An 11,757-nucleotide genomic window follows, 5' to 3' on the forward strand; every position below is an offset into this window, starting at 1 on the left:
ATTCCTGGAGCTGGATCCATATTTCCTCTCTCTACATGTCGACCAGTGTTGTGGCAGCAACACTGTTTCCGTGCTCGGATGGATACTTACCACATCGGACAGATGAACTAAGGGTGAGCTGAAATATACTTTTTTTTTCTCTGCTCTTTTATTGTACCCTGAATACATTCACTGCACAATCCTTAAAATTGTAGATTTTCTGTGTGGTGCATGTTCTGCGCTGAAAACCTACAACTAAGCCACACAAGAATTTGGTGCCTGAGCTATGCCAAAGCTTGTTGGGAGACCAGCATCAACTGCCCATTGCTCCTTTATATAAGAAAATTCCCTTGGGGGGGGAGGGGGGGTTGGGATCTGGAAGTTGGCCGGTAACTGGATGGTGGCTGGAGCCACTTTGAGTTGGGCACCTGGCGGCGGCGCTGCTGTCATATTCGGAGCACCCGTCACTTTCCTTACTAAGGTGCAGACAGCCGCGAGTGCCGCTGACACCAGCCCAGCATTATCAGGGGGCTTCAAGCCATACAACATAATTAAGCCCCATAGTAGCCTAAAGGCCCTGAACAAGATGTATTCTGAGAAAACAGGATTAAGGCATAGCCGAAACGCATTGGTTGGAGACCACTAGAGAACTGCTAAGGTTTTAGGTCTAAATAAATTCTGAAGTTTTATTAAAACGAATCTTCGCTGGAGATTTCTGGTTTCTTTGCGGTCTAACTGCACCTGGTCGGCTCCGTGTAAAGACTTACACAGCTTCATTACAATGTGAATCTGGTGAGCTGACTCCCTTTTCCCCCTTACATTAATCACTCACAGGCTGAATAAGTTACTAGGAGCACGTATAGTAAAAGTATCAGCGATTTTTATTTAGCCCTTTTATGTATGCAAGTAATAAATGTAGTTTCATACTCACTGGTAGCCAACATCAGTTTTCAGCCCCGCTCTGGCACCAAGGGACTGAAGTTTCGACCCAACATGTCACAACCGTTACTCTAAAAAGTGACCTCTGCTTCATAATCTTTTCAATGAAAATCTATGATAATTCAGAACAAGGCTATGCAGTCTCATAGAATGCATTGTATTGAGAAAAGTGAATGCCAGAACACAATGATTTGGTGCTTTACAAAAGCAGTATAGTGATGCCAAACTAGGGCTGAAAACAGATGATGCCAACTGGCAAGTATGTAACTACATTCAATATGCTCACACAGGATCTCTAAAAATGGGATCAAGGAATGGGAAAGAAAAAATAAAAATATTCTTTTTAAGTTATAAACTTCCAAAACAAAGTTTTCCTAAGATCTAGAAGTCAAGTGCAGCTCTGCTACAGGGATTGCTCCGGTAAACTCCTATGCTCTGAATCTGGGTGTGAAGAGACACTGGCGGTACAGTGGAGCAGGCCATTGTCCAATGTGTAGCAGGTGCAAAGCATAGATGCTATTCTAATTAATGTGACCTGAGTGGCAAAATGGTCTCGGCAATTAAACCACCCACCCTACATCATTTGATGTCCAGAGTCAGGTCACTTGTGCTATATGCCCACACAAAGTCCATCTATTTGAAAAGGATTTAACAGGCTACAATTTATAGAAGGAAATAAAACAACTTGTGAATGACTGATTTATCAACAAATGTCCAATTTCCAGAGTGTGATGAGGACAGTAAAAGTCTGTCTTTAAGCAGTCACTTACCAGGTTTAGATGGGTGCTTCGTATAATCAAACACCAGCACATCAGATGATGGGGTTTTGGTAGCAATGATACATGGATTCTGAGGCATATATCGAGCCCGATTCACTTCACCTTCATGGTTGATTTTTATTTCAGTTTCGATTTTGCCACTTACTGAACCGAACCCACCAAATTCTAAAAAAAATGCACAAACAAATCATGGAATGAGAAACTTGCAAAACTTAGATTTCTCACTGAGCTTAGGACAGCGGTTGGGAATATGGGGGGGAAAAAAAGTCAACACCATGGCAGTCACATCACATCTACATATAGAAAGCTGTAAAAAACTTCTTAAAGGGGTTGTACCATGACTTAAGAGCACTAGTGATGAGCGAATATACTCGTTACTCGAGATTTCTCGAGCACGCTCTGGGGTCCTCCGAGTATTTTTTAGTGCTCTGAGATTTAGTTTTTATTGCAGCAGCTGAATAATTTACATCTGTTAGCCAGCATAAGTACATGTGGGGATTCCCTAGCAACCAGGCAATCCCCACGTGTACTTTATGCTGGCTAACAGATTTAAATCATTCAGCTGCTGCAATAAAAACTAAATCTCCGAGCACTAAAAAAAATACTCGGAGGACCCCCAAGCGTGCTTAAGAAATCTCGAGTAACGAGTATATTCACTAATCACTAAAGAGCTCCTAAACAGATATATGTTCACAGATCATGTTTAAAGTTGATAACTTAAAGAAAAACTTTTTTTTTTTTTTATTTCAACTTGTTTTTTTGTTCACATGTACCCCCTTTATGACATAGGTGAACAGCTGAACAGGTGAGATTCTGGGGGAGGGGGGCAGGGTGTGAAAAGCACTGCTGTCCAGCTCCTTGCTCATCACATGTTTGAAATATATTTGAAAAACACATTTGTGGCCAAAAGTTGAGATGGAGACACATTTTGCCCCTTCAGTGTTTAATCTTTTATAGTCAGATGTTTCTATGGCAACTGGAAAACAAATATAAAAACTGCATAGGTTTTTACACTTTTGACAAATACATCAGGTTTCATGTAAAGCCTCCATATTCTCAGTGGTGTCCCTTAGTTTTCAAGGTTTTGCAGTTCATCCTGACATACTGGATATCAGCTTTGTGGGCTAACCCTAAAGGTACCGTCACACTCAGCGACGCTGCAGCGATATAGACAACGAGCCGATCGCTGGAGCGTCGCTGTTTAGGTCGCTGTAGAGACGTCAAACACAGCAACTCCAGAACGATGCAGGAGCGATCCTGTGACGTAACGGCGACTCACTTCTCGTTCTCGCTGGTTGTTAGCTCCATGTAAAACATTGCTGGCGTCGTTGCTTTTGATGTCAAACATGACGATACACGCCGACCTGACGACCAAATAAAGTTCTGGACTTCTAGCTCCGACCAGCGATGGCACAGCGGGATCCAGATCGCAGCTGCGTGTCAAACACAACGAGATCGCTATCCAGGACGCTGCAACGTCACAGATCGTTGTCGTTCTCTTTGCAAAGTTGCCGAGTGTGACGGTACCTTAAGGGCAACCCAGTCATGTAATTAGTGGTTTGAGTTTATCACAATATCTGCTTTTGTTTGTACACCTGCTTTTTGGAGGACTGACCACAGGTTATCAATTGAGATCTGGCAAGTTTCCTGCCAATGGACCCCTAAAAGTCATCCTTTTCTTCACATAGCCACTTCGTTATCACTTTTGCCTTGTGACAAGGTGCTACATCATTTTGAAAAAGAATTGTTCATCTATAATTTGATTCTGAACTATTGGGGGAAGTTGCTCTTGGAGCATGATTAGATCTCATTCTTTATTCATGACAGTGTACCCTTAAGGTACCGTCACATTAAGCGAAGCTGCAGCGATATAAACAACAATGTTGATCGCTGCAGCGTCGCTGTGTGGTCGCTGGAGAGCTATCACACAGACAGCTCTCCAGCTACCAACGATGCCGAAGTCCCCACGTAACCAGGGTAAACATCAGGTTACTAAGCACAGGGCCGCGCTTCGTAACCTGATGTTTACCCTGGTTACCAGTGGTAAATGTATAACAAAACAAACACTACATACTTACATTCCGGTGTCTGCCGCGTCCCCCGGCGTTCTGCTTCCCTGCACTGTCAGCGCCGGCCATAAAGCAGAGCGGTGACGTCACCGCTGTGCTCTGCTTTACGGCCGGCACTGACAGTGCAGGGAAGCAGAACGCCGGGGGATGCGACAGACACCGGAATGTAAGCATGTAGTGGTTTTTTTTTTACATTTACAATGGTAACCAGGGTAAACATCGGGTTACTAAGCGCGGCCCTGCGCTTAGTAACCCGATGTTTACCCTGGTTACTAGTGAAGACATCGCTGGATCGGCGTCACACACGCCGATTCAGCGATTGTCAGTGGGAGATCCAGCGACGAAATAAAAGTTCAGGCCTTCTAGCTCCGACCAGCGATGTCACAGCAGGATCCTGATCGCTGCTGCGTGTCAAACACAACGATATCGCTATCCAGGACGCTGCAACGTCACGGATCGCTATCGTTATCGTTCTAAAGTCGCTCAGTGTGAAGGTACCTTTAGGCAAAATTGTGAGGGAGCCATTTTCTTGGATGAAAAGTAACCCCACACAAATGCCCTGAGGATGGTTTATTAAAGACATGATCCAGGACTCATTGTAGTTCTCACTTTTTTTCTTTTGACAATCATTGTTCCAGATGTCCCAAACAGTATGAAGGACTTCAGAAAAAAAAAATCACTTTGCCCCACTTTTCTGAAGGCTAATCCATGTCCTTCCTGCAAAGATCTCTGATGAAAGGTGCATTTTTCAAAAAGCCCTGGAAAGTCCTTCCAACAGGTCTCTGTCTCTTGCCTCAAAATTCTGAGAAGCTGGGAGTAGTTAGACAAAAAAAAGAGTGGGAAGGAGGTGACGTGGGAGGACATACAAGGAGTGGTGGAAAATAAGGTGGTGGTGGGGAAGTTGAACTCTAGGAGCAGACACAGTAAATCAGTTGTCATCTAGTTGGGGTGATCTGTAAAGTCCATGATCGACATGACACAGTTTTGACTATTCAGAGAGCAAAAGCCAGATGACAAGCTCATCACAACTGCTGCGTTCTGTACTGGCAGCAGCAATTGAGAAGATAAATCAGAAAAGCAGTGTTTAACTCCCTCATGAAGAAAAGGACTAGAAAAGCAGTAACTTCAGATGATTCCCACACCCAACAGCTGGATAAGGGATCCTCCTGCATGGCTGAAGCAACTCCATTTGCCACACAATTTTAGCCACTAAAAGAGGGTTAGCTGGACGGACAGAGCAAGCAGCAAGAATGATAGGGGGCAACAGGCGAGACATTTAAAATACGTAACTTATGAATAAGGTATCATTTAATAGATTTAAATTGCAGAAGAACTCCTTTACATGATGTATGTAGCATTACCTACATGTTACATTATGGAACAACCCCTTTAAAGCACAAAATGAGTGTTTATACACAGCACTGCAGCTTAAGTTAGGTTTTCCTGTGGATCCGCAGCGTTTTTTGCCTTGCAGAAACGCTGCAGATCCGCAAGTGATTTACAGTATAATGTAAATCAATAGGAAAAAAAAAATGCTGTGCTAATGGTGCGGAAACGCTGCGGATTAAAAGTAGCAGCATGTCACTTTTGTGCGGATGTGCAGCGTTTTTGTACCCATTCCATTATAGAAATCCGCAGCGGTAAAAAACGCAGTAAATCCGCAGCAAATCTGCACCTGCGTTTTCTGCCAAGAGATGCAGAATCCACACAAAAAATTACTGATTCTAATCCGCAACATGTGCACATAGCCCAAGACACTTTTCCTCTAAAGGTTTTGAGGAAACTGGGGGTGCGTCTCCCAGGCATGGAGCACAGTGAGTATTCCGGCAGCTGACGGCAGCGTGCGAATGAAAGCGACATTATGTGCTGTTGCACACTGAAATCAGCTGCTGGCATCAGAACAAGACGCCGCTGAAAAGGAGCAGAGGGAAGGAAAGTAGAATGGTTTATTTACTTATTTTTGAGGCTGCAAAGTGATGGGGGCACCGTATACCAGGATATACAGGATAGGGGGGGATACTACCCCTATAACTGTGTCAGCAGCAGCTCCCCTGCCCCACTGTTCCTCCTCTATAACCTAGGTGCATCTTAAAGTTCGAAAACTACACTACATACCACAAACCTTTCCCCACCAATTATAAATTTGTCACTAAATTATCTACAACCCACGATGTTCGTATACATGAAGTACTTGACCACACCAGTGGTGCATCAAGCACCCTTGAATAAAGAATGATTTTGGCAAACGCAAAAACTAATCTGTACACCCAAAGGTATGGGTTTTTTTGTTGTTTTTTTATGATTACCGTACATCCATGTCTCTTACTAGGTGCTGTGCTTTGTTTAAACCGTGATTTTATGCTGACAGACTCCTACGAGTGCTTGAGGGTATGTGCACACGTATTCTGGGTCCACTGTGGATTTTTCTGCAGCGGATTTCAACAGATTTGATAAATCCGCAGTGGAAAACCACTGCGGATTTACCGCGGTTTTTACTGCGGTTTTACAACTGCGGATTTCTATTGGAGCAGTTGTAAAACCGCTGCGGAATCCACAGAAAGTGACATGCTGCGGAATGTAAACCGCTGCGTTTCCGCACGTTTTTTTTCCCGCAGCATGTGCACAGCGTTTTTTGTTTCCCATAGGTTTACATTGAACTGTAAACGCATGGGAAACTGCTGCGGACCCGCAGCTGCGGAAACGCTGCGGATCCGCAGCAAAATCCGCATCGTGTGCACATAGCCTTACTGTTCAGGAATCCAGTCTCATTAAGCCCTTCTGAATGATATCCACCATACACGTCAGGTATGGGTGTATGGAGCAGGCTCAGGAGCCAAAACCACTTAATACTTTGTGGGTGCTGGCTTTATCATACAACCCCTTAAAACCCATCTGACTTTGCAAAAGAGAATATCATCCATGTACTGCAGCATACAGAACTGGTAATCAAAAGCGGGTTTCAAGTCTCAAAAAAGACAAAAAAAGTCAACCACCTTTTCCGGATTGAAAAAAATAGAAATGAAAATACAGCGTTGCAACACTGTTGGGGTGCTTTCACATAGCGTTTAGGGATACGTTCATTAGTCCCATAAGGGCATACGTCTGAACCCCACTACAGAAAGATCTGGACGTATATGCCGACGCGACAATAGACTAATGGTGCAAGCAGAGGGAACATGCACTGTGCCGTGAATCACTTTCAGGAGTGTATGCCTCCTGGAGGTGGACACTCCCAAAAACGATGCACGACAGAGTGCACGTTCCCTCTGCCGGCACCATTACAGTCTATTGCCGCGTCAGTGTATATATTTGGATCCCATTTTCCAGTGGGTTCAGATGTAAGCCGCGACAGGGCCACCGAACAGGTGCCTGAACACAATATAAAAGCGCTTAGTCTAAACAAAAATTAGACAAAATGGGTTCTAAACTAACCAAATCCAGCAGACCTCCATTCTGCAGTATTTTGAGTATTGAGAAGTTGTCAAAAGAAGCCATATACAGTGGAAAGTTAAATTCAAAATTAAATTACCTCTAAAATGCTAAAGTTAAAGAGGACACATTCCCTTTGTATTTTAGGTTAAAAAAAAGTAGTCATGTTTACATTATAGGGAACATAGCATAAGCAGGAATTAAAACAACTTTTAATGTGTATATATAAAAAGAAAACAAAGTACAAAAATAGTGTCACCTAAAGAGGAATATAAAAAGGGTACTATATAATGTGACCTGTCAGGTAATACATCATATCTGAATTAGTACTCCTAAGGGTTTAATAAAACAACACTGTTTATTAATCAACCCAAGGTACCTTATTTGATAAGGGTAACACACATGCAAAAGCACTAGTTGAGTGCCAAAACAAATAAATGGATAACCTTAGTTGCATAAATATCAGCAGGCATCACAAAAAAAGAGCAGGGGTCAAATGGTGTGAAACATGAACAAATATATGAAATGGAACAGTCTCACCAATTGCCAAGGACCAGTAAAGTGGAGCCAAAACTTGCTGGAATGAAAGAATCCATCATGCCACAGCGTCGGGAGACAATACCCTGTCAATCCCTATAGGGGCCATCAATAAAGCTGAATCCCCAAGCTCCCGCCCTTACAAGGGCGGTCCACATCTACCCCTAAAATATAACGTGCCCTGCACTCTCCCTATATCTGTGTCCCAACGCGTTTCTTTCAAGCTGGATCATCAGGGGACTAGCTTGCATGGGAGATAAAGTGCTACATGGAAAGGCATAGAGACCTGCCACCCTCTATGCTACACTGCAGAGAGTGGGAGGAACGATCAGTTCCCCTTAAAAAAGTGTGCTGCAAGGCATAAACAGCCTATCACCAACTTCACAAGAATCATGTGACAGGCTTAATTAGACAGATGGTATAATATGCACGGTGTTTATAATGGATGGCAGGTCTCTATGCCTTTCCATGTAGCACTTTATCTCCCATGCAAGCTAGTCCCCTGATGATCCAGCTTGAAAGAAACGCGTTGGGACACAGATATAGGGAGAGTGCAGGGCACGTTATATTATATTTTAGGGGTAGATGTGGACTGCCCTTGTAAGGGCGGGAGCTTGGGGATTCAGCTTTATTGATAGCCCCTATAGGGATTGACAGGGTATTGTCTCCCGACGCTGTGGCATGATGGATTCTTTCATTCCAGCAAGTTTTGGCTCCACTTTACTGGTCCTTGGCAATTGGTGAGACTGTTCCATTTTATATATTTGTTCATGTTTCACACCATTTGACCCCTGCTCCTTTTTTGTGATACCTGCTGATATTTATGCAACCAAGGTTATCCATTTATTTGTTTTGGCACTCAACTAGTGCTTTTGCATGTGTGTGTTACCCTTATCAAATAAGGTACCTTGGGTTGATTAATAAACACACTGGGCCATTGCGAGTTGTTTTATTAAACCCTTAGGAGTACTAATTCAGATATGATGTATTACCTGACAGGTCACATTATGTGGTACTTTTTTATATTCCTCTTTAGGTGACACTTTTTTGTACTTGGTTTTCTTTTTATATAGACACATTAAAAGTTATGCTTTAATTCCTGCTTATGCTATGTTCCCAGATATTTGGTAGGATCAATTGATGCGTTCAAATTGTTGTTATATATTGCTTTTTCCATATGTTTACATTTTAAAAACTACAAAAAAGGAAAATGGGCCAATGCAGAAGTTTGTGCACTCTTAAGAGATGTGTGTGATCATATAACTTTGACCAAGGCTTCAGACCTTAATTGGCCTGTTATTTAACACCACAAAACCCCATCATTAGGAAAGGTCGGGTGATTCAAATTTTCCAGCTTTATAACAACCCAGCCTCCTCTAACCTTATGCCAAATAGCAGCCATTGGTTCTTCTAAGCAGCTGACTAGCACAAACTGAAAATGGTGGAGGCCCAAAAAGCAGAAGGCTGTAAGAAGATAGGAAAGCAATTTCAAGTTGCACTCTCTCAGTTCGAAATGTAATTAAGAAATGGCAGTCAACAGGTCAAGATCAGGTCTGAAAGACCAAGAAAAATTTCAGTGAGGGATGCTCAAAGATTGTTAGAGGCAAATCAGAACCACTTCTTGACTGCAAAAGACTTTCAGAAAGATTCAGCAAACTCTGGAGTAAAAATTTTAGCACATTGTTCTACTCTCCAAAGACACATGGACAAATATGTCCTTCATGGATGAGTGATCAGAAGAAAACCTCTCCTGCATCCTCACCATAAAATTCAGTGTCAGAGGTATGTAAAAACACCCAAACAAATCCTGTGGAACAAGGAGGTTAAAATTGAACTCTGCCCATTATGAAAAGAATGTGTGGAGTAAAAAAAAAAAAAAAAGGCATAGAATTTCAGGACAAGAACATCTTGCCAACCATTAAGCATGGGGGTGGATCACTCATGCTTTGGGGTTGTGTTGCAGCCAATGGCACTGGGAACATTTCACAGGTAGAGGGAAGAATTGATTGAATTAAATTTCAACAAATTCTTGTTGCAAACAACACCATCTGTAAAAAAAAAAAAGCAGATGTTGAAGAGAGGATGGCTTCTACAAATGGATAATGATCCTAAAAACACATCAAAATCCACAATAGACTACATCAAATGGTGCAAGCTGAAGGTTTTGTAATGATAGTCACAGTCCCCTGACCTGATAATTGAAAATCTGTGCTACTAGGTAGTAATCATGTGGAGTGCCCAAACTTTTGTATCAGCCCATTTTCATTTTTGCAATTTAAATATAAAAGATCAAAAAATACATATATTTTTGCCTAAAATACAATGAAAATGTGTCATGAGCTTAGGCCTTTTAGAAAATAATAGGAGATAATGGTAGGACCGAGCAGGGAGTGGCAGAAGGACAGGTATAGAGACGGCTGGTTATGATATCAATGAAAACTAAAGCTCAATCAAAACTAGTCAAATCCAGAGACAAAAAATAAATTAGGCTTTGACAGTTGTGCATTATTTTTAACTACCAAAATACACAATACTGAAAATATGAATATAAATATTATAGACTACACACAATAGAGTAGATTGATTGTACATTTTAGTAAAAATAAATTAAGGGGGGGAAAAAAAGGGGGGGGCAAAGACCCGTAATTAAGGCTATGTGCAGTGCACACGTTCAGGATTTGTTGCAGAAGATTCCTGAGAAAAACCTGACATTTTCTGCAAGAAGTCTGCATGTGTTTTTTTTTCAAGTTTTTTTCCGGACATTTCCCAATGCATTTTATAGTGGGAAATCCGCAAAAAAAAACTCAATTAGGTAACGTTCACATTAGCGTTTCCCGATGCTGCGTCGGGAAACGCTGCGGCAACGCATGCGTCATGCGCCCCTATATTTAACATGGGGGGCGCATGGACATGCGTTGTGCTGCGTTGTGCGACGCATGCGTGTGTTTTTTTTTTTGCCACAAGCGTTGGGCGCAGAAAATGCAACAAGTTGCATTTTTCTTGCGTACAAGTTTCGGCAAAAAAGGACGCATGCGTCGCAAAACGCAGCGTTTTTGCTTGCATTTTTATTTGCGTTGTGCGTTGCGTCGCCGACGCAGCGGCGCACAACGCAAATGTGAACGTAGCCTTAATGAACATGCTGCGTTTTTTTGGTTTTTTTTGCGTAAAAAAAACGTATCATGTGCACAAAACATGCGGAATTCATTCTAAATGATGGGATGCTTATTGTATGCTTTTTTTGCGGTTATAGAGTTTTTATCGCGAAAAATCAGCAACATGTGCACACAGCCTTATTCTACAGTTATTGGAGATGTGCTAGCACTCGTGTATTTGCTTGGTGAGCCAGTTTCCATTGGTTTCATTTTGGAGCACAAATTATGATTTGAGTGCTTTTTATTTTTACTGCACCTTAACTGATGTGCAGAGTTTGAGTGATCTACCTAACAATACACAAGACTGATAACGCTGTATTAGCACAAAGTTGAAAAATTGTCAGTTCACTTTTACAGCACAACATTAGACAAAATTAATCTGGCAAAAAAAAAAAAAAAAAAAGCAAGCCTTTGTTGGAAAAATAAAAATATGACTGAAAAAGGGGAGAAAAAAAAAAAACATGCAATAGAAAAAGCTGCCATAGCAGAAAAGGGTTAATGCCATTCCATTGCAGGTCACAATTAAGTTAAACTCATCACCTTTCTCACTGTCATAATGTGAAGCATCAAACTGCGCATCGTCATTAGGAATCTGGACTCGAGCCACGACTAGGTGATTCTGCTCATCTGAGGTGTGGGTCCCAAGCACCAGCCAGTGCAAGGCATAGTCTTTACCCTCTGGTCTATAGAGGAGAGAAAATGTAAGATGCATATTAAGATTTTGCAAGTGGAAACATCTACCTATATACCAGAGTACCATTTCCTTACATACAATAAGATTAAAAGGCGTAGATGCACACGGAAAATATATGAACATTATACCCCTATCACAAGGGGGTCATTTTCAGTTTTGGGCTCACTTTTTTCCTGGAG

General features: G+C 42.0%; 1 protein-coding gene across 2 annotated transcripts in view; it reads right to left on the bottom strand.

The window, feature by feature from the left end:
* Nucleotides 1–11,757, bottom strand: part of RBBP7 (RB binding protein 7, chromatin remodeling factor) — a 127,312-nt gene that overhangs the window by 24,970 nt on the left and 90,585 nt on the right. For both annotated transcript variants that reach the window (XM_069757310.1, XM_069757308.1), the window contains exons 3-4: nucleotides 11,425–11,567; nucleotides 1,689–1,862 (exon numbers count right to left, since the gene is read on the bottom strand). In XM_069757310.1, coding sequence (XP_069613411.1) covers nucleotides 1,689–1,862; nucleotides 11,425–11,567 — 317 coding nt within the window. The remainder of the gene's footprint in view (nucleotides 1–1,688; nucleotides 1,863–11,424; nucleotides 11,568–11,757) is intronic.

Source organism: Ranitomeya imitator, chromosome 3, assembly GCF_032444005.1.
Source record: "Ranitomeya imitator isolate aRanImi1 chromosome 3, aRanImi1.pri, whole genome shotgun sequence".
Taxonomy (NCBI): domain Eukaryota; kingdom Metazoa; phylum Chordata; class Amphibia; order Anura; family Dendrobatidae; genus Ranitomeya; species Ranitomeya imitator.